Source organism: Dendrobates tinctorius, unplaced genomic scaffold (assembly GCF_039654945.1).
Source record: "Dendrobates tinctorius isolate UK_male_01 unplaced genomic scaffold, ASM3965494v1 ptg000317l, whole genome shotgun sequence".
Classification (NCBI taxonomy): domain Eukaryota; kingdom Metazoa; phylum Chordata; class Amphibia; order Anura; family Dendrobatidae; genus Dendrobates; species Dendrobates tinctorius.
The window spans coordinates 866,109-893,866 of record NW_027361984.1 but is presented as its reverse complement, the minus strand read 5'-3'; the positions used below and the strand labels follow the sequence as shown (position 1 = coordinate 893,866).

Genomic DNA, 27,758 nt, shown 5'->3' with positions numbered 1-27,758 from the left:
TCATCTGATGAGTAAGGACGTTCTTGTTTCCCCATTGAGAGTATAGACAACTTGGTGAAGTCAGTCAGGAATACCATGGGGTTCTCGGACGTAAAAGAAGCCAGCTTTACACAGGACATTGTTTGCTGGTCTCGCAAAAAGAAGAGGCGAGCCTTCCCGGTTATTGCAGCAGTGAAGGATTTGGTAAAGAAGGAATAGGACAAGCAGGGTTCCTCTCTTTATCTTCTAATAGAAGGTATCCCTTTAGCGATGACAAGTTAACATCCTGGTCAAAGGTCCCCAATGTGGATGCGGCAGTGGCGTCAACGTCTAAGCACTGTGTCATGACGGTGGAGGACGCGGGGGTTCTATCTGACCCACTAGACCGTAAAGCAGACACATTACTGAAGAGGTCATGGGAGTCTTGTACTGTAGCCTTTAAACCGGCTACATCCAGCACGTGCACAGCGAGGTCAATGCTAGTTTGGGTGGACCAGCTGGAGGAGCAGATCAAGGAAGGAGTGTCTAGGGAGAGGTTGTTTTCCTCCATTACATTGATCAGGGGAGCCACAGCAACACTAGCTAACGCATCTGCGGACTCCCTTCGCCTGGCGGCTAGGTCAGCTGGTCTGGTTAATTCTTCTCATATTGTTCTGTGGCTGAATAGCTGGAAAATTGATGTGCAATGAAAGGCTAAGTTATGCCATGCCAGGGCGAGTTCTTGTTCGGCAAGGTACTGGATGAGATCCTCACCAAGGCGGAAGAGAGAAAGAAGTGGATCCCTAACCAGTCTGTTCCATCCTACAGGAGAGCATTCAGAAAGCGTCCGTTTAGTAGGAGAAAGCCTTATAAAAACCGGGATCGCTGGGACACGAGACCACAAGGTGCCCTTTTTAGTGGATCCTCTTCCAGAAAGAGTAACAGATTCCGTTAATCCTGACCCTCCAGTAGGTGGCAGAATAAAGTTTTTTTTGCCACAAATGGAAGGAGATCACATCTAGTCCCTGGATCCTGAGCTTAGTAACATATGGGTTGAAGCTGGAATTTCATCGGATTCCTTTGCAATGATCTTAAATCACCCGTTGAACAAGAAGCTCTGGAGTTGGAGATTCGGAATTTGTTATCTAAGCATTTCGTGGTAGAGGTCCCAGGGGATCAGGAGGGAAGGGGATTTTATTCCCCTTTGTTCCTGATCTCCAAGCCGGATGGCTCATTTAGGACTATCATTAAATTTGAAGAGATTACATACTTTCCTTTGTAATCATACTTTCAAAATGTAGTCTTAGATTCGCTATTAAACTTTTGTTTCCCAGATGTTTTATGGCTGTTTTGGATCTGAAGGTTGCGTAATATCTCCCCATACATGCCGAGTACCAACAGTATCTCAGAGTGGCAGTCATCTTGGGAGGTCGGATCCGGCATTTTCAGTTCACAGCAATGCTGTTTGGTCTTTCTATGGCTCCTTGGGTGTTCACAAAAGTGATATGTTAGATGTGATGGCTTACGTACTTCTGCGGGACACATTGATTGTTCCATATTTGGATGATTTTTTGGTAGTAGGGAAGTCTGCCTCCCAAATGTAGAGGTCGTCTTGCTGACACGATTTCATCCTTAACAGGAGTTGGGATGGATAATCAACATCGACAAATCCAGACTGGTCCCGGTAACCCTTCAGTCTTTCCTGGGTCTACACCTAGATTCAGTAAGTCAAAGGTGTCTCCTCCCAGAGTCAAAAATGTTGGTTATAATAACAAGGGTTAGAACAGCGATTAATAACCCTCGGCCTTAAGAGATGCCATGTCCCTCCTGGGGTCCCTTACCTCCTGCATTCCATCAGTCCAATGGGCCCAGTTTCATACCAGGTGTTTGCAGCAGGACATCCTCTGCGCAGAGGAACGCCTGCAGGGTCACCTCGGGGGTAGAGTGACCTTGTCCGGGTAAGTTGACCATCCAAGATAATTACTACTGATGCTAGTCCTGATGGATGGGGGGACAACCTGGCCCAAGAGCAGTGGGACATAAGGGAGGTGGATGACTCCTCAAATTTGAGGGCATTAAAAGCAGTCAGTCATGCGTTGTATCACTTTCTCCCACAGTTCCGGGGGTCTCATGTGAGGATCTTGTCGGACAATACCATGTCAGTCGCGTATTTAAATCGGCAAGGCGGAACGTGATCAATGAAGTTAATGTCTACTGCAGTGGAACTTTTCGAGCTGGCTGAAACCCATCTCTTGTCTCTCGGCCCTTCATATCAGGGGGGTGGAGAATCTCAGAGCAGATTTCCTCAGTCGTCATATGTTGCGTCAGGGAGAATGGGTTCTCAGCCATCGGAAATTCACGAAAACAGTGGACTTATTGGGGGCTCCCGCTGATAGACTTGTTTGCTACCAGGCAAAACAGGCAGGTCGAGAGGCTTACCTCCTTGAACACAGCAGATCAGCTGAAGATGGTGGACTCTCTTCAATCCCCTTGGCAGTTCAGTCTGGCGTACGCGTTCCTTCCGATGATGTTGCTTCCACTGGTCATCCGGAAGATCAGAGAGGAAGGAGTGAGGGTAATCCTCATTGCACCCTTCTGGCCCAAGAGACCTTGGTTCTCATGGCTCAGGGCCATGTCCGTATGCGACCCCTGGATCCTCCCATCAGATCTGGACCTGCTCTCAGAGCCCATTCCTTCATCCTCAGGTGAAGGGTCTCCACTTGACGGCTTGGAACTTGAGAGGCAGTTGTTGAATTTAAGAGGGTTCTCTGACGACCTGATTAACACCCTTCTGCAGAGTAGGAAGGAATCCACAACAAAAATATATAGTAGAGTGTGGAGGAAGTTCCTTAATTCTCATGTGGGAGCCTTCTCTAATGAAGTTCCGATTACAGCTATTCTAGAGTTTCTGCAGAGAGGTCAGGAACAGGGTCTTTCGGTTTACACACTAAGGCTGTGTGCCCACGTTGCGTTTCTTAAGCATTTCCGACGTGTTTTTGCCGCAGCGGAAACGCTTAAATGCTAATAACACGCAATCCTATGAGATGCCGCAGTTGTTGTGTCAATGCTGCGGAATAGCATAGCGGTAAAATCTGCAGTATGTTCATTATGTCTGCGGAATCGCGGCAATTCCAGTGCCATAGGATTGCATTGAAACGCTAACTTTACGCTTGTGGCTATGCCCACCATGCGTAAAGTGAGCGCTTCATGTGCAGATGGTACCCAGGGTCTGGAGGAGAGGAGACTCTACATGCCCTGGGTACCATAATCCTGTTAAAAATAGAGTTAAAATTAAAAAATAGGGATATACTCCCCTTCTGGCGGCCCACGGAGTCCTCCCGCCCCTCAGCCACGCTGCCAGCATCTTCCGTTCCAAGAGATGCATTGCGCGAATCACTTGAGATGACGTCGCGGTCTCGCGAGCGTGACGTCACAAAGGTCCTTTGCGCAACGCGTCCCTGGGAACGGAACGTACCGGGAGTGCCGCTGAGGAGATCGGGGGCCGTCAGAAGGTGAGAATAACCTTTTTTTTTTTTTTTTTTTTTTTTTTTTTTTTTTTTACATTCTATCTTTTACTACTGATGCTGCATAGGCAGCCTCAATAGTAAAAAGTCGGTCACACTTGTCAAGCACTATGCTTGTGTATGATTAACCTGTCAGTCACCTTTCCAAGCGATGCTTCAAATCGTTGGGAAAGCTCAAGCATTCTGCAAGCTAAAAACGCTTGTGTTTTGCGGGAAAACGCATGCGAATTCTGCATACGTTTTACCCGCAGCAGGGGTCATTTCCGCTGCATTTCTGCAACATGGGCACTTAGCCTAAAGGTCTAGGTTTCAGCTTTAGGAGCCCTATATGGTTATAATGTGGCTGGGGATAGATGGGTCTCGCGGTTTATTGCAGCATGTGAGCGTAGTAACCCAGTACACATTACTCCTTTACCTCCCTGGGACCTAAATCTGGTCCTTGATGCCCTAACAGGTTCTCCATTTGAATCATTAGAGTTGGTTTCCTTAAAATAGATATCACTGAAAACAGCTTTATTAGTTGGGTAAACGTCTGATAGAAGGGTTAAGGGCATGTCACACTAAGAGATATCGCTAGCAATATCGCTATAACTAGTGACGTTATAGCGATATCGCTGTGTCTGATACTTACCTACGACCGGCTCCCCCGCTGGTTATCGCTGATCGCGCGAGAACGTTCAGGACTGTTTCTCGTCGTCAGCTTCCTGTGGCGCTTCCTGATGGGAGGACGCAGGATCGCCTGGTGTGACAGGTAAGTAGCGATCCCCGTCCCCAGCGATGTCGCTGGTGAGATCTGCCGGTGTGGCAGCTCACTAGCGACCACTTAGCGATGCACCAGCGACCCTGACCGCGTCATATCACTGGTCGGGATCGCTGGTACATCGCTAAGTGTGACAGTACCTTTAGCGACATCCGGGCTCTTTCAATTAATGGAGGATTAATGGAAAGAGCCCGGATGTCGCTAACCCTTCTAATGTTTCAGGATAGAATAGTACTAAATCCAGACCCTTCATACCTTGCTAAGGTGGCGGCCAAATTTCGTTGGACTCGGGAGATTTTTCTTCCCTCCTTTTTTGATAATCCTTCTTCTCCTGAGGAAGAGGTGTCACACCTTAGATGTGAGGAGGGCTGTCCTGGGTTACATAGACAGAACTCATCCCTGGAGGCAGAGCAGGACTCTGTGTCCTTCCAGGGCCACAGGAAGGGGTGCGGGTCACACAGAGTACTTTATCACCATGGATCAGCGATGCAATCTGTCTGGCTTACTCGGCAAGAGGTGAAAATTCCCCGGACGGATTAAGGGCCCATTGAGCAGTGGCCATGGCATGCTCCTGGGCTGAGAGGGCGGACATCCAGATTGATCTGATATGTAAGGCAGCCACATGGTCTTCACCATCTACCTTTTATAACCACTATAGACTTGATTTATCATCATCCTCTGACTTGGTTATCGGGAGATCTGTCCTCAACATGGTGGTCCCTCCCAAGTGATGGTTCTCTGAAAGTCGCAGTGGGTGCTGTCATGGCGAAGAGAAAAATCTGGATGACTTATTGGTAATAGTCATTTTACGGAGTCCACGACAGCACCCACTCATGTCCCTTAGATATGGTGTATATAGGACACTTTGGGTTGTGGTTGTGTATATATAGGTATAAATTGAGGTATAGGTAGGAATTTTTTTGCATATTGAAAAAATTATGGTAACAATTGTCTAAATCTGGTTTGATGGTTCCTCTCATACTCTGTAATCCAACTGAGGAGGCGAGGGGGACCACCCCTTTTATTCTGTAGGTTTTCTGCTCCTATGGGTACGTCCCCTCTCTCAGTGGGTGCTGTCGTGGACTCCATAAAAAGACTATTACTGGTAAGTAATCCAGATTTTCCTGCAGGTTCCATCCTGTCTCATATCCAGAGGAAGAAGCACTTTAATGAGAAAGAAGCCAGTATGGTGGTCCGCGACATTGCCACAGCCCTTGACTACCTCCACACAAAAGGTGGGAGCGGTGTTGCTCGTCATATGACATTTTAGAATTGGCAGCCATTTTGGATCCAACTTTATAAATGGCCCACCCTGTGTGTGTGTGTGTGTGTGTGTGTGTATATGTGTATATAAATATATATATGTATTATATATACTAGCTGAAGAGCCCGGCGCTGCCCGGGCATAGTAACTAACTGTGGTTAGTTATAGCAAATTATAATTATCCTCCATCCCATAGTCCCGTGCCCATATACCCATCATACATATCCTCCATCCCATAGTCCCGTGCCCATATACCCATCATACATATCCTCCATCCCATAGTCCCGTGCCCATATACCCATCATACATATCCTCCATCCCATAGTCCGGTGCCCATATACCCATCATACATATCCTCCATCCCATAGTCCAGTGCCCATATACCCATCACATCCTCCATCCCATAGTCCTGTGCCCATATACCCATCATACATATCCTCCATCCCATAGTCCTGTGCCCATATACCCATCATACATATCCTCCATCCCATAGTCCCGTGCCCATATACCCATCATACATATCCTCCATCCCATAGTCCGGTGCCCATATACCCATCATACATATCCTCCATCCCATAGTCCAGTGCCCATATACCCATCACATCCTCCATCCCATAGTCCTGTGCCCATATACCCATCACATCCTCCATCCCATAGTCCTGTGCCCATATACCCATCATACATATCCTCCATCCCATAGTCCAGTGCCCATATACCCATCATACATATCCTCCATCCCATAGTCCCGTGCCCACATACCCATCATACATATCCTCCATCCCATAGTCCGGTGCCCATATACCCATCATACATATCCTCCATCCCATAGTCCCGTGCCCATATTCCCATCACACATCCTCCATCCCATAGTCCCGTGCCCATATACCCATCATACATATCCTCCATCCCATAGTCTAGTGCCCATATACCCATCATACATATCCTCCATCCCATAGTCCCGTGCCCATATACCCATCACACATCCTCCATCCCATAGTCCCGTGCCCATATACCCATCACACATATTCTCCGTCCCATAGTCCCATGCCCATATACCCATCATACATATCCTCCGTCCCATAGTCCAGTGCCCATATACCCATCACACATCCTCCATCCCATAGTCCCGTGCCCATATACCCATCATACATATCCTCCATCCCATAGTCCCGTGCCCATATACCCGTCATACATATCCTCCATCCCATAGTCCCGTGCCCATATTCCCATCACATATCCTCCATCCCATAGTCGAGTGCCCATATACCCATCCTACATATCCTCCATCCCATAGTCCCGTGCACATATACCCATCACACATCCTCCATCCTATAGTCCCGTTCCCATATACCCATCACACATCCTTCATCTCATAGTCCCATGCCCATATACCAATCATACATATCCTCCATCCCATAGTCCCGTGCCCATATACCCATCACACATCCTTCATCTCATAGTCCCATGCCCATATACCAATCATACATATCCTCCATCCCATAGTCCCATGCCCATATACCAATCATACATATCCTTCATCTCATAGTCCCATGCCCATATACCCATCATACATATCCTCCATCCCATAGTCCCGTGCACATATACCCATCACACATCCTCCATCCCATAGTCCCATGCCCATATACCAATCATACATATCCTCCATCCCATAGTCCCGTGCCCATATACCCATCATACATATCCTCCATCCCATAGTCCCGTGCCCATATACCCATCACACATCCTTCATCTCATAGTCCCATGCCCATATACCAATCATACATATCCTCCATCCCATAGTCCCATGCCCATATACCAATCATACATATCCTTCATCTCATAGTCCCATGCCCATATACCCATCATACATATCCTCCATCCCATAGTCCCGTTCCCATATACCCATCACACATCCTTCATCTCATAGTCCCATGCCCATATACCAATCATACATATCCTCCATCCCATAGTCCCGTGCCCATATACCCATCATACATATCCTCCATCCCATAGTCCCGTGCACATATACCCATCACACATATCCTCCATCCCATAGTCCCGTGCCCATATACCCATCCTACATATCCTCCATCCCATAGTCCCGTGCACATATACCCATCATACATATCCTCCATCCCATAGTCCCGTGCCCATATACCCATCACACATCCTCCATCCCATAGTCCCGTTCCCATATACCCATCACACATCCTCCATCTCATAGTCCAGTGCCCATATACCAATCATACATATCCTCCATCCCATAGTCCCGTGCCCATATACCCATCATACATATCCTCCATCCCATAGTCCAGTGCCCATATACCCATCATACATATCCACGATCCCATAGGCCCGTGCACATATACCCATCACACATCCTCCATCCCATAGTCCCGTGCCCATATACCAATCATACATATCCTCCATCCCATAGTCCCATTCCCATATACCCATCACACATATCCTCCATCCCATAGTCCCGTGCCCATATACCCATCACATATCCTCCATCCCATAGTCCCGTGCCCATATACCAATCATACATATCCTCCATCTCATAGTCCCATGCCCATATACCAATCATACATATCCTCCATCCCATAGTCCCGTGCACATATACCCATCACACATCCTCCATCCCATAGTCCCGTGCCCATATACCAATCATACATATCCTCCATCCCATAGTCCCGTGCCCATATACCCATCATACATATCCTCCATCCCATAGTCCAGTGCCCATATACCCATCATACATATCCACGATCCCATAGGCCCGTTCCCATATACCCATCACACATCCTCCATCCCATAGTCCCGTGCCCATATACCCATCACACATCCTCCATCCCATAGTCCCGTGCCCATATACCAATCATACATATCCTCCATCCCATAGTCGAGTGCCCATATACCCATCATACATATCCACGATCCCATAGGCCCGTTCCCATATACCCATCACACATCCTCCATCCCATAGTCCCGTGCCCATATACCCATCATACATATCCTCCATCCCATAGTCCCGTGCCCATATACCCATCATACATCCTCCATCCCATAGTCAACCATTATGACATCATAGTGAGCGGTGGGGCTTGCAACCTATATCAGCGTTGCCGTGGCAACCATTATGACATCATAATGGGCGGGGCCTGATGCACAGACTTTTTCCCCATTATGTAGATAAAGGCAAAATTGTTTGGTGAATTGGAACGCACGGGGTTAAAATTTCGCCTCACAACATAGCCAGGACACTCTTGGGGTCCAGACATGTGACTGTGCCAAATTTTGTGGCTGTAGCTGCGACACACACACACACATACAAGCTTTATATATCGGCAGCCCATTCTCCTGACCTGAACCCCATTGAAAACCTCTGGAAAGTAATCAGGAGGAAGATGGATCGTCACAAGCCATCAGACAAAGAAGAAGAGCGGCATAAGGTCACCCAAAAGCATGAGAGACTGGTGGAAAGCGGCCAAGACGCAGGAAAGCTGGGGTTAACAATCATGGGGATTCCACAGAATACTGATCTCTGAACTCTTCCTGAGTTAAAACATTAGTATTGTTGTTTCTAAATGATTATGGACTTGTTTTCTTTGAATTATTTGAGGTCTGAAAGCATTGTTTTGTTTTGTTTTTGTGTTTTTGACCATTTCTCCTTTTCAGGAAAAAAAATTGCTTGGAAATTCGGAGACATGTTTTCTGAAGTTTATAGACTAAAAGAGCAATTTACATTTTACTCAAAAATATAGTGAAAAATCAGAGAAACTGAACATTTGAAAGTCGTCTCTTAATTTTTGCCAGAGCTGTGTGTGTATGTGTGATATATATAATCTCTATCGATCACACACTTCACTCACCCGACTGTGCAAAAGTGCATAAGTTCTAGGCAGATAGAGAAAAAAATTCTGCAAAGTAAGGGTCCGTATACACTGCCCGACTGGGTGCGCTGTATGACCACTGATAGGTAAAAATTCACTGATTCTGCTTGTTTAATGGCTTATGTAAACTATGAGCAGTGAAATATCTGTAGAGATCGCTCTGAGCGCACAGGCCGCCATTGTTTGCACGAGAAGCCAAGCACCGTTATCTTTTGTGCTGCACAAAAGATGATTTCACCTGATCTACAAGTTGTTTTTCTGTTCATGTGATCGACAGCCTGTCTACACTGAAATATTGCTAAACCCGCCTGTCGCCTCCGTCGGGCAGTATCTAGTGGCCGCTTCCGTCGGGCGGTATTTGGTGGCCACCTGTCGCCTCCGTCGGGCGGTATCTGGTGGCCGCCTGTCGCCTCCGTCGAGCGGTATTTGGTGGCTGCCTGTCGCCTCCGTCGGGCAGTATCTAGTGGCCGCTTCTGTCGGGCGGTATTTGGTGGCCGCCTGTCGCCTCCGTCGAGCGGTATTTGGTAGCCGCCTGTCGCCTCCGTCGGGCAGTATCTAGTGGCTGCTTCCGTCGGGCGGTATCTGGTGGCCGCCTGTCGCCTCCGTTGGGCGGTATCTGGTGGCCGCTTCCGTCGGGCGGTATCTGGTGGCCGCTTCCGTCGGGCGGTATCTGGTGGTCGCCTGTCGTTTCCGTCGGGCGGTATCTGGTTGCCGCTTCCGTCGGGCGGTATCTGGTGGCCGCCTGTAGCCTCCGTCGGGCGGTATCTGGTGGCCGCCTGTCGCCTCCGTCGGGCGGTATCTGGTGGCCGCCTCCGTCGGGCGGTATCTGGTGGCCGCCTCCGTCGGGCGGTATCTGGTGGCCGCCTCCGTCGGGCGGTATCTGGTGGCCGCCTCCGTCGGGCGGTATCTGGTGGCCGCCTGTCGCCTCCGTCGGGCGGTATCTGGTTGCCGCTTCCGTCGGGCGGTATCTGGTGGCCGCTTCCGTCGGGCGGTATCTGGTGGCCGCTTCCGTCGGGCGGTATCTGGTGGCCGCTTCCGTCGGGCGGTATCTGGTGGCCGCCTCCGTCGGGCGGTATCTGGTGGCCGCTTCCGTCGGGCGGTATCTGGTGGCCGCCTCCGTCGGGCGGTATCTGGTGGCCGCCTCCGTCGGGCGGTATCTGGTGGCCGCCTGTCGCCTCCGTCGGGCGGTATCTGGTGGCCGCTTCCGTCGGGCGGTATCTAGTGGCCGCTTCCGTCGGGCGGTATCTGGTGGCCGCCTGTCGCCTCCGTCGGGCGGTATCTGGTGGCCGCCTGTCGCCTCCGTCGGGCGGTATCTGGTGGCCGCCTGTCGCCTCCGTCGGGCGGTATCTGGTGGCTGCTTCCGTCGGGCGGTATCTAGTGGCCGCTTCCGTCGGGCGGTATCTGGTGGCCGCCTGTCGCCTCCGTCGGGCGGTATCTGGTGGCCGCCTGTCGCCTCCGTCGGGCGGTATCTGGTGGCTGCTTCCGTCGGGCGGTATCTAGTGGCCGCTTCCGTCGGGCGGTATCTAGTGGCCGCTTCCGTCGGGCGGTATCTGGTGGCCGCCTGTCGCCTCCGTCGGGCGGTATCTGGTGGCCGCCTGTCGCCTCCGTCGGGCGGTATCTGGTGGCCGCCCGTCGGTCCGGAGTCCTGTTCTCGCATCATCCTGTGTATTCGGGATCACATTGAGACAGCAGGATCTGCACAAGCCTCACAGACACACAGATCTGGGTTTAGTTCTCCAAGATGGTGTTTGTTTTTGTTTTTCGGTTTTTTTTTCCCCCCATTTTGTTTAGTTGATAGTTTTTTTTCTTTTTTTCTTACCATTAGGCCTCAGTTATTTTCCCATCTGCCTAACCTTTCTGCACAGTATTGTGTGCATGATGCATCTTTATTTTGTCTTTTAGGGATTGCACATCGAGATCTGAAGCCAGAGAACATCCTGTGTGAATGTGAAGATAAGGTGGGAAGGAGATGAGGGCTGATGTGTTACTAGCCACCATCACTCAAACGTCTTCGGCTTTTGTAGGTGTCGCCTGTGAAAATCTGTGATTTTGATCTTGGAAGTGGCATGAAATTGAACAGCGCCTGCACGCCAATCAGCACGCCGGAGCTCACCACGCCGGTAAGTCCAGGCTCTTGTCTGGTCAGCAGATGCTTGTGATCTGTGCATTGGTTCTGTGGCGTCATTGTAGCAGACTAGTATGGCCAAAGCGTCTGTGTCAGTGATGCATTATAGCCGTGCGCCCCAACTCCGGGCCTCTAGAGCCCCCGGCGGGTCATGTTTTCAGGATTTCCTTAGTATGGCCCAGGTGATCACTGCAGTACCTGGAAAGGCAAGAATACGAAGGAAATCCTGACTACATGAACCGTTGGGGAGCACTGCATTATAGGATAGATTCTGATGGGAGGAAGTGGATACCATGGATATAAAGTCCATACACCTATGTAAAAGGTGTTTTGCCGTGTAAAATATTCCACCATGAAGAATAATTTCAAAACGTTTTCGCCCTTTAATGTCGTCCATAATTTGTATAAATTCATTTAGAAACAAACTGAAAGCAGTTTGTGGGAGAAAATAGAAATGTCAAAAACTACAATAACGTGGTTGCGTAAGTGTGAACACCCTCCTACAATCAAGGCTGTGGTTATGCCAGTATCAGCCGATCACGCTTCCCTCATGTTATATAGTAGTCAAAAAAAAAGAGGCAGCCGAGCACTGACTTTTTTTCTTTTTTTTTTTTTAAAGCAGCGATTCTGATTAACCTCAGAAAGTGTCGCTGCTCTCGGAGAATGTTCCTGACATTTTCTGATCTATAAACAGCTGACAGCACAGCAAAGGATCTCATTGTGGAAAGTTGTCGGTCAGGAGAAGGTACAAAAACTTTCCCAGGCATTAGATCTACCTTGGACATTGCAAAGATGTCATCAAGAAGGGGGCTGAAATTTGGCACAACAGTGACATTACCAAGAACTAATGTCCCTCAAGCATCACTGAAAAGACAAGAACATCATTGGTGCTGGAGGCTGCAAAAGGCCAAGAGCAACATTAGAGGAGCTGCAGGAATCTCTGACCAGGTTGTGTCCTGCATGTGGTCACAATCTCCCATATTCATTTGTCTGGCCTAAGGGGAGACAGAGCCAATTTGTTACAAAGAAAAACATCCAAGCCCGGCTGTGTTCTGCTAGAACTGCCATCATGTCGGCCAAAAGAGGGAAACTGAAGACTGGGGGAACGTTTTGTTCATAATTCCAAAAGGCATAAAGCTGACACCAGTCATCACCAGAAGACCAAAACAACAGTGAGACATGGTGGGGGCAGAATTCTGCATTATGGCTGTTTTTCTGCAACCAAAACTGGGCCTTTAATCATAGTGGAGGGAATTATGGACAGTTCCAATATCGGTCAGTTTTGAATTTCACCTTTCAGTAGATGGCAACCCCAAGCGAACACCAAATCGCTGAAAGAATGTCTTTTCCAGGAGAAGGAAGTTCTGGAACGGCCAAGCCCAGAACTGAGCCTAAGGGACAGTCTATTTTGACCTGAAGAGGGTGCTGTACAACGGAGATGACCCTGTATTCTGACAAATGTGGAGCTGCTGCAAGGAGGAATTGGCAAAGATCGCCAATTCTAGATGTGCCGCGCTGATAGACCCCCGACTCAGGAAAACTTCATGCTGCCAGAAATACTCAGGTGGGCTGCAACGAAGTGTTAGAGTAAGGGTGTGCAGATTTACGCAATTGCAATATTTTGTTGAGGGGAGGGTAGACTTATTATATTCACTGTCAGTGATGCGTCTATGTGCATCTATCCACAAACAGCATGTATCACACTGGCTGTATGATTTCAGCCACATATGTTTGCCGCTTAAATGTAATTTTTAAAGGAGGAGGTTACTGGGGACGCCCTGTCTGACTACAGTCCCTTGCAGCTATTGGGGTGATCTCTTAAGGGGAGATCTTAGTGATGGCCTGCTCCTGACCTGATAAATATGAGCCAGGTGCATGCATAGAAGAAATACATAGGAATCAATGTCAGATGTGAGCTCGTCTCCTGGCAAGAGCTGGCACCAAACTGATTTTATTAGTACAAAGCAAAAGATCATGTAGCAGGCAGGAAGAGGATGTTGCACATCTTCTGACCAGCAAAGTTGTCAGTCTGTGACAGGTCCATGTTAGGTCTGTTCCATATATGGTCTTCAGTGTATCTACTTCACATTCCAAGGATTCCTTCCAGGGCGTAGTTCCAGGATGCAGACGCCATCTTTCTACACCACACTTGAACTAGCTTATGTAAGGTTAATAATTGATTTCAATTGCCATTCTCCCCTTCACACAGCCTCGTTCCCTGCCACTTCTCGCTGCCAGTGACTGACAAGTCTCTCACTATACACACTCGCAGGGAGAGACTTGTCATTCAAGGGGAGCAGACGGGGAGACTCTGCTCAGAACCGGCCTGTCCAACTCGTCTAGTGCTCTGCCCTGTCCCCGAATGGCTTTTATAGGTCATCTTTTTTTTTTATGACACATGTTCCAGTGTTTATAGCACGTGGCTGAAATTATGCAGCCAGTATCCGATGCTTGCAAACCATGGGCAGCAAGTATCCGCTGTCAGGCTCCCTGTCATTGGCTATGGCATTGATATTCACTGTTAGCAAAGTCATGTGGTTTCTGATCGCACAGCCCCAGGCACAAAAAATATAGTCTCCAATCCTGCCATATATCTCACGCTGTCCACCAGGTTGAGTTCCTGTCCTGATACTACCGACCTGCAAATGAAGGAGGTCTTGTAGTCAAGTATAATATACAGCATGTTTACGGCGCCCCAGTGTTTGAGGGGCTGTCCCACATTGCAGGTTCATTGCCCCCCTGTCATGAAACAGCTGCCGGGTGACCCAGGGCTCCTTCCCTGTCTGACACTAAGGGGCGCCCTAGCTTGCCCTAATCCCTGGGATACTTCTGAAGGTGAAGATGCTGGGGCTGCCACCCCTGCCTTATCTCCTGCGTTAGCCCTCCTTCTGTTCTCATCCCTCACCCAGGGAAGAGGGGAGCAACCATGCACCACAGTATACCAACCCGACAAACAAGGCAACACAAACGAGGGTTAACAGAAAACATCAGGCATACAAAATATTCACTCACATATAACAGAGGAATGCAAAAGGGAGTGGAGGAATGGGAATAAACCAAAGTTGTGGAAGGAAGGGAATTACCACACTCACAAACCACGCAACAATCACAGATATCCCTGTCAAACTAACAGCAGCATTTAACATGTGCTTCCGGCAATCATGCCAGAAATCCGCCCATCGGTGATCCCCGTCACATGATCGCGGGTCACCGATGGGTTGGCATAAGAACCAGAGGTCTCCTGGAGACCTTTATGGTTGTCACTGCCCTATTACCATGAGCGCCGCCCGGTGGTCGGCACTCATAGCAAGTGAGGTATTCTGCTACATACAGGCGATCTTATCTTTGCCTGTATGTAGCAGAGCCGATCGGATTATGGCAGCCTCTAGTCTCCCATGGAGACAAAATGTTTTTAAAAATATAAATGTTCAAATCACCCCCCTTTCGCCCCATTCAAAATAAAACAATAAAAAATCAAACTTACACATATTTGGTATCGCTGCGTTCAGCATAGACAGGTCTATCAATAAAAAAGAGATTAACTTTATTATTAAACAGCATAGCGAGAAGAAAAGTAAAAACGCCAGAATTACGTCTTTTGGTCGCCTTGACATTGCATCGCTGGAAGAGCGAGATTACTAATCCCACACAATGCTCCTCTGAACCTGAGGAGACAGGACGTAGCCTGAAGTACAGTTTACAGGTCTCCCTAAACACAACAAACTTGTCGTGCCCACCCAGAGAACCTGTCAGGCAAAGCGATCCTGGTCTCCACTATGGTTTGCCTGAGAAACGTGAATCTCACACCAGATGTATTAGGGTGCTGCAAAACTGCCATGTGTAAATCTGCCTCCTCCAGACTGAGTGGCCACATTTGCCCTGTAAGAGCAGTGATTGGATCCATAATGGATCAGAAAAAATGGTTATGGTCAGAGCTAATGTCACAACACCGCTGTAGGGGTTCCTTCCGTGTCCCTGACACTAGGGGACGCCCAGCTCTCCCTATTCCACAAGATACTTCTGAAGGTGAAGATGCCAGGGCTGCCACACTTGACTTATCTCCTGAGTTAGATCTCCATCTGTACTCTTCCCCCACTCAGGCAAGAGGGGCGCTACTGTGCTCTGTAGTACACGAACCCGGGAAACAAGGCAACACAAACTAGGGTTAACAGAAAACATCTGGCATACAAAATATTCACTCACATATAACAGAGGAATGCATCGGAGCTGGCAGGAAGGGGAATAAACCAAAGTAGAGGTGCTAAAGTAATTACACTTACAAACCATGCAACAGTCACAGATAACTCCTCTCCTCCTAAGCCATGCAGCAAATGCTAGCTCTGACATGGATTTGAATCGGCCAGATTATAAAGGAAATGGGAGTGACTAACAGAGCTTAGCTGAGCGCTCAGGATTTTCCAACATGGACAATTAACCCCCGTTCTGCGAAAAGGAATAAACGCCATTAAAATGAAGAAGTGGTTGTTCTCAACGCCGAAGTAGGAGCAATCAGACTCCTCGGTCTTCTGGCCCCTCGCTGCTGTGGAAACCTCATGACCCTGACCCCTCCAGAATACGAGGGGCTTCCCCACATGACAGGTTCACTGCCACCCCCCCCCCCAGGGTACAAGGAGCTCCACAACATGGCAGGTTCACCATCCCCCCCCCGGGTGCGAGGGGCTATCTATACGGCAGGTACAATGCCCCCCATGGTACAAAAAGCTGTCCTGTCCCACATGGCAGGTTCACTACCAAATGCCCCCCCCAGAGTACGAGGGGCTGTCCCACATGGCAGATTCATTGCCCCCCCAGAGAATGAGGGGTTGTCCCACACGGCAGGTTCATCTTCCCCCAGTGTGTGAGCACGGGCGGCTTCTACACTCCTGTTTTAGTACACTGGTGTTGACAGGATAACCTCTAGGGTTGGGCTGCAGCTGCTGTAATTTGTTTTCAGTGTGGCTCTGCGGAGTACATGGCCCCGGAGGTGGTGGAAGTCTTCACAGAAGAAGCTACGTTCTACGATAAGCGCTGTGATCTGTGGAGCATGGGCGTCATCCTGTACATAATGCTGAGCGGATATCCTCCCTTTGTGGGACACTGCGGGACGGACTGTGGCTGGGACCGAGGAGAAGTCTGCCGAGTGTGCCAGGTAACAACCGCAGGGCTGAGTAATGACCGGTGGGTCTGTAGACATGGGCACCATCTTTACTAGCATCACGTATACTTCCTAGAATAAGCTGTTTGAAAGTATTCAAGAAGGAAAATATGAGTTTCCTGAGAGGGACTGGGCTCACATCTCCAACCAGGCCAAGGACTTGATCGCTAAACTGCTTGTACGTGATGCCAAAGACCGCCTCAGTGCAGCGCAAGTTCTTCAGCACCCTTGGGTTCAAGGGGTAAGTAATGTGTTCCCCCATCGCCGTTCACAACCTGCCCATTGGCACCTGCAGGAGGCGCTCTTACCCAACCACAAACTAAGAATTAATTTACAACTCTCATGTTTTTAGGATGCTCCGGAGCGAGGCCTGCCGACGCCGCTGGTTCTTCAGAAGTAAGTAGTACCAGGTGCACGATCTGTGGGATCCAGCTTTCTCTGGCTGCGTCTTCAGGACCCTTTTGGACACATGGGGATAAGAGTTACTAAGTAAATGTGCTAGAATTCTGACTTATCCCCTTAACGGCATATACCCTACAGGGTGCGTCATATGCTGGCTCCCTGCCTTTGATGCGGACTTACAAGCCAAGCCTACATCTTTTCTGGCCGACGATAGCTGTTATAATCGGTTATCATCTGACTATAGCAGCCGTGTGTGACGGCGCTACGCCTGTGGCCATTAACCTGTTTAGTGCTGCTGTCAATTTGTGACCGGCATTTACAGCATGCTGGCAGGGGGCACCCCCAGGATGTGATTGTGGGGTACTGATGGTTTGCCACGATGGCCAAAGGTCATGACTGTACTCCGGTAAGTGCCTGCCTGTGGCCGGGCGGTGCATAGTAGAAGTGATCGCAGGATCACCAGTTCAGATCTCTTAAAGGCACTAACAAATGCAGTAAAATGTGAAAGAAAAAATAAAAGCACAAATTCTCCCCTCTTCCCCTCATTACAATATAAATAAAAATATACACATTTGATATCGCTGTAAAATAAGTATAAAATGTCATCAGAAAAAATAATTGTCCAACACAAAAAAAAGTAATGAGGCGATCAAAACATCGTATGTACCCAAAATGATATCTATCCAAACATCTGCTCTGGGTGTGTAAAAACAAGCCCTCGCCCAGCGCCGGCCCCCGAAAACTGGAACGCTACGGCTTGTGGAAAATGGCGACAAAAGCTTTCTATTTATTTACACATTTTTTTCTCCACTTAGAGTAACCGTCGTTGTAATTTCTGTTTCATAAATGAATGGTCCACATGGAAATAAGAAACTTTGTAGTTATCTGGTAGATCAGCGTCTTTCTCCTTCAGAACGGATCCGGCTTTATCAAATTCATAAATTCGGAGGTCAAATCTGTGTTCAGTGAAGACTTTCCCATTACTGAGATCAGAGAGGAGAGCGGCTACTCCTGAGGTTCTGTGGAGGAGGGAGGAGCTAGAGGCGGGGCTATAGACAGCTCCTCCCCCTCCTATCTACTGATGATCTACTATGTAGCTAAAGGAAGGCGTTTGGTTTCTAGCCTCGCCTTTGGCTCCTCCTATCTACATAGAACCTCATCAGTAGGCACTCCTAATGTAGATAAGAGGCGAGGAGCTGTCTCTAGCCCCGCCTCTAGCTCCTCCCTCCCCAGAACCGCGGCAGTAGCCATTCTCATCTTCGATCTCTGTGATGGGAAAGTCTTCATGGAATACAGATTTGACCTCCGAATTGAGGCTTTTAATCGCGTAATAAATCTTTTCATGTGCACTACTCATTTATCAACTAAAAATGTAAAATGACAGTTACTCTAGAAGTAAAACAAAAACTATGCCTGTATGGCATCGCCGTGATGGTACTGACGTGGAGAATAATATCGCAAAGTCATTTTTACCGTAAAAATTAATGCTGTAAATAAAAAGTTGTCATTCAAAAGTACAACTCATTCTACAAAAATAAGCAATCGCACGCCAATGTCACCGGAAAAGGTAAAAAGTTATGGCTCTTGGAGTAAGGGGAGGAAAAAACGAATGTGCAGAACCAAAAACCGCCCAGTCTTTTAGGAGTCAAAGAGAAAGTCTGCAGGTTTTTGTAATCTGAGACCACCATAACGTAGGAGACTCGGATTCCAGCGATGTGTTACTATTGTGCTGTGGCGGATTATACACGGTGCAAGACCTGAGCTCTGCTACTTCTCAGAGAACTTTGTGCTGTGATGGGTTATCACCGCTCGACCCCTGAGCTCTGCTACATAGGAGGACACTGCTGTGGCGGGTATATGCCGCTCGACACCTGAGCTCTGCTACATCTGGCGACACTGCTATGGCGGGTTATACACCGCTCGACACCTGAGCTCTGCTACATCTCTGGACACTGCTATGGCGGGTTATACACCGCTCGACACCTGAGCTCTGCTACATCTGTGGACACTGCTCTGGCGGGTTATACACCGCTCGACACCTGAGCTCTGCTACATCTGTGGACACTGCTCTGGCGGGTTATACACCGCTCGACACCTGAGCTCTGCTACATCTGTGGACACTGCTCTGGCGGGTTATACACCGCTCGACACCTGAGCTCTGCTACATCTGTGGACACTGCTCTGGCGGGTTATACACCGCTCGACACCTGAGCTCTGCTACATCTGTGGACACTGCTCTGGCGGGTTATACACCGCTCGACACCTGAGCTCTGCTACATCTGTGGACACTGCTCTGGCGGGTTATACACCGCTCGACACCTGAGCTCTGCTACATCTGTGGACACTGCTCTGGCGGGTTATACACCGCTCGACACCTGAGCTCTGCTACATCTGTGGACACTGCTCTGGCGGGTTATACACCGCTCGACACCTGAGCTCTGCTACATCTGTGGACACTGCTCTGGCGGGTTATACACCGCTCGACACCTGAGCTCTGCTACATCTGTGGACACTGCTCTGGCGGGTTATACACCGCTCGACACCTGAGCTCTGCTACATCTGTGGACACTGCTCTGGCGGGTTATACACCGCTCGACACCTGAGCTCTGCTACATCTGTGGACACTGCTCTGGCGGGTTATACACCGCTCGACACCTGAGCTCTGCTACATCTGTGGACACTGCTCTGGCGGGTTATACACCGCTCGACACCTGAGCTCTGCTACATCTGTGGACACTGCTCTGGCGGGTTATACACCGCTCGACACCTGAGCTCTGCTACATCTGTGGACACTGCTCTGGCGGGTTATACACCGCTCGACACCTGAGCTCTGCTACATCTGTGGACACTGCTCTGGCGGGTTATACACCGCTCGACACCTGAGCTCTGCTACATCTGTGGACACTGCTCTGGCGGGTTATACACCGCTCGACACCTGAGCTCTGCTACATCTGTGGACACTGCTCTGGCGGGTTATACACCGCTCGACACCTGAGCTCTGCTACATCTGTGGACACTGCTCTGGTGGGTTATACACCGCTCGACACCTGAGCTCTGCTACATCTGTGGACACTGCTCTGGCGGGTTATACACCGCTCGACACCTGAGCTCTGCTACATCTGTGGACACTGACTGTATCTTGACACCTTGCTGGAATCGCCTCTGTCCTACCTCATGGTGCTCACAGATTCCTTCTGCTTTGCCTAAGATTTTTTTTAACTCTTTTTGCTCCTTGCTAGAGCAGGGATTGAGTCTTGGTATCCTAATACAAGGTGGGCCGGGTCTGAGATGCGTCAGGTCTAGAGTACGAGACGTGGCCTCGCGGTAATGATGTTACCCTGCGTGCAGCCGCTGGCCGGACTTGTAACCAGACACCTTACTGTGCAGGAACAGCAGCACTAAAGACTTGACTCTGTTTGCCGCGGAGGCCATCGCAGTGAACCGTCAGCTTTCCCAGCACGACAGAGACCTGAGCGAAGACGGCGAGAGCTTCATCCAGAAGATTTGCTCCATGAGACTCTCCCCTCCCTCAAAGTCCCGCCTGGCAAAGCGGAGAGCACAAGCCCTGGCCAGTAAAGGCAGCGCCCTCTAGCGGCCATTCTGCAATGCTTTTAGCCTTATTTTTAACAGGGGTTGTGATATTTCTGTACATTGTTTTTAAGTAGAATTCTAGTTTTTAAAGAGGACCTGTCCCATTGGATAATTTCTGTTAATCTGCAGGTTAATAGTGTAATGAAGGTGCCAGACCGCCAAACTACATGTGTGGCACTGATTCTGAGTGAGCTGTCGGGGGAAGACTGTTCATTGTCTGCTGGGCGCTGCATGTGTACAGCGGCTGAGCAGCTTCATGGCGCTATTCACCTTCAGATTTACCCTATAGCTGACCTGCCATGTTCCCTGTAAATTACTGTGACCCCCGAACTCTACTTGAGCCTGTGCACGCCGCTGCCGTGTGTGGACCTGTGCATCTGTCAGGGGATGTTATCAGGAAAATCGTGGAAATCCACCCTCCCATCTAATATTCTGGCCAGCCTCCTCTCCCCGGCCTCCCGTCTAATATTCTGGCCAGCCTCCTCTCCCCGGCCTCCCGTCTAATATTCTGGCCAGCCTCTTCTCCCCGGCCTCCCGTCTAATATTCTGGCCAGCCTCCTCTCCCCGGCCTCCCGTCTAATATTCTGGCCAGCCTCCTCTCCCCGGCCTCCCGTCTAATATTCTGGCCAGCCTCCTCTCCCCGGCCTCCCGTCTAATATTCTGGCCAGCCTCCTCTCCCCGGCCTCCCGTCTAATATTCTGGCCAGCCTCCTCTCCCCGGCCTCCCGTCTAATATTCTGGCCAGCCTCCTCTCCCCGGCCTCCCGTCTAATATTCTGGCCAGCCTCCTCTCCCCGGCCTCCCGTCTAATATTCTGGCCAGCCTCCTCTCCCCGGCCTCCCGTCTAATATTCTGGCCAGCCTCCTCTCCCCGGCCTCCCGTCTAATATTCTGGCCAGCCTCCTCTCCCCGGCCTCCCGTCTAATATTCTGGCCAGCCTCTTCTCCCTGGCCTCCCCTATCTCTGTCTAATTCTGTATCTTGTAGATGCCAGTTTTTGTTATTTATCGCAGCCCTGTGAAGTCGTAGGAGCCGCATCATCTGCTCTTGAATTTAAAGCCCTAAATCTATGTATTATTATATTACTTTATTCGCACTTTCCTAGATGTAACTTGTATGTGGCATTGCTGGGATCTGAGCCGCTGGTGGATGCTATGCAGACTCTGGAGTCTCGGGACTCCGCCAACTCCAGGGCTCTGTCATTGTTTTACATTGAATAAACTTCCAAGTTTTCATTTTGTTTAATTCTTTGTTTTAGAAGAAAAATCAAACCGCAGCCACATGCGTCATGGGATAAAAGTAAGGCTGATGGCAAGAAGAAATCGCTGCTCTGCTCCCATTGCGACATTCGGACTTGTAAGAGGAAAACGTCATAAGCTGGAGTGGAGTCTGTCCGCAGGTGTCTGCTTTATAGCAGCTTAGGGTCAGGACAGAGACCCTGATTCCAGCCATGTGTCATTGCAAAAACAGTTTTACTGTTTCGATTAAATCAGTGTTTTATCAGCAGGGGAATCTGGTGGCTTCCTTCCTGTCTATGCACAGTGTCCTCAGAGCAGCCAATCCCGGGTGTTATACAGGGCTCTGCAATCAGAATCGTAAATGTGCAGCAAAGGGAACTCATTTTATCAAAAGCTCAGTAAATGAGGTGACACATCACTGGAATTGGGGTCGCTGTCCTGAAATCATGCTGGTCTCAGATGTGGGAGCAAAAACCTGACAGATTCCCTTTACGCAGTCCAAGACAAGGCCACTTACTATATTATTTTTTTTTTTTTTTTTTTTTCTTCTGTACACCTATTAAATGCCGCTGTCAAGCTCCGACAGTGGCATTTCTCGCGATCATACCGGAAGCATGTCACTAATCCCACCCATCAGTGCCCGTGTCACATGACCGCGAGTCGCCGCAGGGTTGGCTTGACCCCTGTGGTTGTCATTGCCTGATTGCTAGGAGTGCTGCCCAGCGGTCTGCTGCATAGAGCAGGGCTGCAGCCCTATGTGTAGCACAGGCGATCGGATGATCGCAGCTTCTAGTCTCCCATGGAGACTATTGAAAAGTAAACAAAAATTCAAAATGCTAAAAAAAAATAAGTTTAAATCACCCCCCTTCCTTCCATTAAAATAAAACTATTAAAAATACACATATTTGGTATCGCCGCGTTCAGAATCGCCCGTTCTATAAATATATAAAAAGAATTAACCTGATCAGTAAATTGCGGAACGAGAAAAAAATCAAGACTTCAGAATTACGGCTTTTTGTCGCAGCACATTGCAGTAACTGGCAATCAAAACACATCTACAACCAAAATGGGATCAATAAAAATGTCAGCTCAGCGCACAAAAAATAAGCCCTCACCCAAGCCGAGATCACGGAAAATGGAGACGCTACGGGTCTCGGAAAATGGCGCCTTTTTTTTTTTTTTTTTAATCAAAAATTGGTTCTTTTTTAAGTAGTGAAAAAATCCATAGATATGCTATCTCTGTGAACGCAAAATGACCCGGAGAGTCATAATGGCTGGTCAGTTTTAGCATTTGGTGAACTTGGTAAAAGAACAAAGTGTGGGATTGCACATTGTTTGCAGTTTTACCACACTTGGAATCTTGTTCTCGTTTTCCAGTATACTGTTTAGTAGAGTTGAGCGAAACGGGTCGAAAAAATTCAAAAGTCGCCGACTTTTGGCAAAGTCGGGTTTCATGAAACGAAACCCGACCCTAGGATGAGGTCGGCCACGAGGTCGGTGACTTACGCGCCAAAGTCGTGTTTCAAAAGTTTGTTTTGCGCTCTTTTTCAGCCAATCAGGATCCACGGACACTGTGGGCAACGTGATGACATAGGCACGGGTCACCACCATCTTTCAGAAGGGCATGCAAGTGATTGGCTTGCTTTGGTGGGCGTCACGGGGGGTATAAAAGGGCGTGCACGCCGACCGCCATCTTACTTATGCCGATCTTAGCATAGGGAGAGGTTGCTGCTGATTCTGTAGGGAGAGCGTTAGGCAGGGAAGAAGACCAAAAAACTGCTTCTGCTGCTGATAGCAATTTGGCCTGCACAACACACCAGTCACTGTGTGTGCAGTGCAAGGGGAGGCTATATAGTGGTGTATCAGTGGTGTTGGTTGTTGGGCTGCCTTTTAAGGCTTCCTGACAGGCTGGCATTGCTGTTTACCCACTGCTCCGCAAACTGCTTTTTTAAAAGCAATCCAATCTCCCTTATCCTCTAGTCACTTTGGTCACAGCTGTGCCATCGAGCCTGTCACATAGCGCTCAGATATTCATTGGGCCTCACACAATCCAAAAGTGTCCAGTGTCCAAAAGTGTGTGCAGAGATTCAAAATCTCACTTATTCTCTAGTCACTTAGGTCACAGCTGTGCCATCGAGCCTGTCACATAGCGCTCAGATATTCATTGGGCCTCACACAATCCAAAAGTGTCCAGTGTCCAAAAGTGTGTGCAGAGATTCAAACTCTCACTTATCCTCTAGTCACTTAGGTCACAGCTGTGCCATCGAGCTTGTCACATAGCGCTCAGATATTCATTGGGCCTCACACAATCCAAAAGTGTCCAGTGTCCAAAAGTGTGTGCAGAGATTCAAAATCTCACTTATTCTCTAGTCACTTAGGTCACAGCTGTGCCATCGAGCTTGTCACATAGTGCTCAGATATTCATTGGGCCTCACACAATCCAAAAGTGTCCAGTGTCCAAAAGTGTGTGCAGAGATTCAAACTCTCACTTATCCTCTAGTCACTTAGGTCACAGCTGTGCCATCGAGCTTGTCACATAGCGCTCAGATATTCATTGGGCCTCACACAATCCAAAAGTGTCCAGTGTCCAAAAGTGTGTGCAGAGATTCAAAATCTCACTTATTCTCTAGTCACTTAGGTCACAGCTGTGCCATCAAGCCTGTCACATAGCGCTTAGATATTCATTGGGCCTCACACAATCCAAAAGTGTCCAGTGTCCTAAAGTGTGTGCAGAGATTCAAACTCTCACTTATTCTCTAGTCACTTAGGTCACAGCTGTGCCATCGAGCTTGTCACATAGCGCTCAGATATTCATTGGGCCTCACACAATCCAAAAGTGTCCAGTGTCCAAAAGTGTGTGCAGAGATTCAAACTCTCACTTATCCTCTAGTCACTTAGGTCACAGCTGTGCCATCGAGCTTGTCACATAGCGCTCAGATATTCATTGGGCCTCACACAATCCAAAAGTGTCCAGTGTCCAAAAGTGTGTGCAGAGATTCAAACTCTCACTTATCCTCTAGTCACTTAGGTCACAGCTGTGCCATCGAGCTTGTCACATAGCGCTCAGATATTCATTGGGCCTCACACAATCCAAAAGTGTCCAGTGTCCAAAAGTGTGTGCAGAAATTCAAAATCTCCCCTGTCCTATAGACACCTTGTTTTACATACTATATAGTTTGTTGGATTTTGTCTACATTTCTACCAAAAATGAGGAAGGCTGGTGGAAGAGGCCGTGGAATTGGGCGGGGGTTGGCAGCTGGTAATGATGGTGTTGGTGGTGGATCTGATGGTAGTGGCAAGAGCAAAATAGGACCGAATGCAGGAGGTGTTGAGCCTGCGTCATCTTCTGGCTACATAAGGCCTCGAACGCTTAGTTTTCTAGGAGTTGGCAAACCGCTTTTAAAGCCAGAGCATCAGGAAAAAGTTTTGTCTTAAATTGCTGACTCAGCCTCCAGCTCTATCGCCTCCTCTTCTTCAGTTGTAAAAAGTAAAAGCACTGAGTCGTCATTGGAGGCTCATGTTCATGAACCACACCTTTCCTTGTGTCCTTCACCCGAAGCAAGATTAAAGGATGACACAGGCCATACTACTGATTACTCCATGGAGCTGTTTTCACATACCATGCCTGGATTATCAAGTCAAATGGTGAATTACCCAGGCCAAGATGAATCTGACATGGAGTGCACTGATGCACAGCTGCTGATGGATGATTCTGCTGGTACATTCACTCAGAGCACTACATTGTCCTCGCAGTGTACAGAGCCAGATTCTGACCCTGATGAGACTCAGGTGCCCCTTCCCGCACACTATACCACCATACACGGTGACACAGAGGAAGGTGCACATGACATAGAAGAGGAGGTGATGGATGACCCAGTTGTTGACCCAGATTGGCATCCATTGGGGGAAGAGGGTGATGCTTCCAATAGCTCAGATGAGGAGCATCCACAGCAGACATCGACATCGCAACAGCTGTTATCTGGCAGGCCCGGAGCACTCCAAAGACAGGTTCCAAACATCAAAAGAGTTGCTGGACAGCTTGTCCAGAGGGTTAAAAGATCACAGCGTGCTAGGCCGCAAAATGTCTGCCAAAGTAGGAAGAGTGCAGTGTGGCACTTTTTTGAACAAAATCCTCATGATCAGGCCAAGGTTATCTGTAAGAAGTGCGCAAAGACCTTTAGCCGAGGGAAAAATCTGAAAAATTTGAATACCAGTTGCATGCTTAGACATTTAAACAGCATGCACTTGCAAGCGTGGACACAACACCAAACCTCAAGTGCCACATGTGCAACTGATCACAACGAAGGTAGTCAGCAACGCTACATTGTTTCCCCCACTGTAAGCCCACCGGTTAGCACAGCAGCAAATGTTGAGGTGTCGTTGCAAGGCCACAGCAGTCAGGGAATCCCACTGTTATATCAACGAAAGACTGATTCTAGGCCATCAGAAAGAACACCAACTCCATCACCATCATCAACCCTCTCTCAGTCCGCCCTGTCCACCGCTACTTCCACCATATGCAGCTCTCAAGTCCAGCTCACCCTCCCAGACACTATGAGTAGGTCAAGAAAGTACTCAGTCTCTCATCCGCGTACACTGGGTTTGAACGCCCACATTGCCAAACTAATCTCGTTTGAGATGATGCCCTTTCGGTTGGTGGAAAGCACCGCTTTCCGTGAACTCATGGCCTATGCAGTACCACGCTATGACCTACCCAGTCGCCACTTCTCTCGCAAAGCCATCCCAGCCCTCCACCATCATGTGAAAGACCGCATTGTCCATGCACTCAAGCAGTCAGTGAGCGGAAAGGTGCACCTCACAACTGATGCATGGTCCAGTCGGCATGGCCAGGGCCGTTACGTGTCCATCACTGCGCACTGGGTTAATGTGGTGGATACAGGGGACAGCGGTGGTGGGACAGTGCTGCTTAGCCCACGGTATAGGAAACAGTTGGCTGTAGGCGTTCGACCCTCCTCCTCCTCCACCTCCTCCAGAAGCGAAAGCTCGTCCACAGAGCGCAGTCGTACGAGCACTCCATCTGCAGCTGCCACTGTTGCACACGATGTGTCCCCCTATCGAGCAGCTAGTGGAAAGCGTCAGCAGGCTGTGTTGCAGATGATGTGTTTGGGCGACAGACACACCGCGGAGGTGCTGGCCGAGTACTTTCAGCGACAAACTGAGTCATGGCTGGGCAGTGTACATCTTGAGGCAGGCAAGGTAGTTAGTGATAACGGCCGTAATTTTGTGGCAGCCATAGCCCTTTCAAAACTCAGCCACATACCTTGCTTGGCTCACACCTTGAACCTGGTGGTGCAGTGCTTCCTCAAAAATTATCCGGAGTTAACAGCCCTGCTCCAGAAGGTGCGAAGACTGTGCGCGCACATCCCCTGGACGCTTGTACACTCCGTTCGTATGCAGAAGCTGCAGCGATTGCTCCACCTTCCCAACCACCGCCTCATTATCGACATTGCAACAAGGTGGAACTCCACCCTGCACATGGTGGAGCGGCTGTGCGAGCAGAGGCAGGCCATAATGCATTTGTGGGAGGATACACGGCCAGGCACTTTGAGAGCAGACATGGAGTTGACAGGTGTGCAGTGGTCGAAGCTGAAAGACCTTTGTAAAGTCCTTCAGTGTTTTGAGGAATGCACATGGCTGGTAAGCGCAGACGACGCCATCCTAAGCATGAGCATCCCACTTATGCGTCTGCTCATGCAAACTTTGACGCACCTTAAGGAGCAGGCGTCTGCAGCCAATGTTGATGAGGAGGAAGAGGAGGAGGGAATCCTTGATGACATTCAGCCATTGTCTGCTCAGGGACCTCTCCTGGACGAGGTGGAGGAAGAGGAGGA

General features: G+C 49.1%; 1 protein-coding gene across 2 annotated transcripts in view; it reads left to right on the top strand.

Annotated features, from left to right (window-relative positions):
- The window catches only part of MKNK1 (MAPK interacting serine/threonine kinase 1), a 39,742-nt gene extending 17,839 nt beyond the window's left edge, over positions 1-21,903 (top strand). For both annotated transcript variants that reach the window (XM_073561398.1, XM_073561399.1), the window contains exons 6-12: positions 5,373-5,477; positions 11,302-11,357; positions 11,424-11,519; positions 16,479-16,673; positions 16,756-16,920; positions 17,032-17,075; positions 20,469-21,903. In XM_073561398.1, the coding sequence (XP_073417499.1) occupies positions 5,373-5,477; positions 11,302-11,357; positions 11,424-11,519; positions 16,479-16,673; positions 16,756-16,920; positions 17,032-17,075; positions 20,469-20,673 (866 nt within the window). In that variant the 3' untranslated portion in view covers positions 20,674-21,903. The remainder of the gene's footprint in view (positions 1-5,372; positions 5,478-11,301; positions 11,358-11,423; positions 11,520-16,478; positions 16,674-16,755; positions 16,921-17,031; positions 17,076-20,468) is intronic.
- The last annotated feature ends 5,855 nt before the right edge of the window (positions 21,904-27,758 follow it).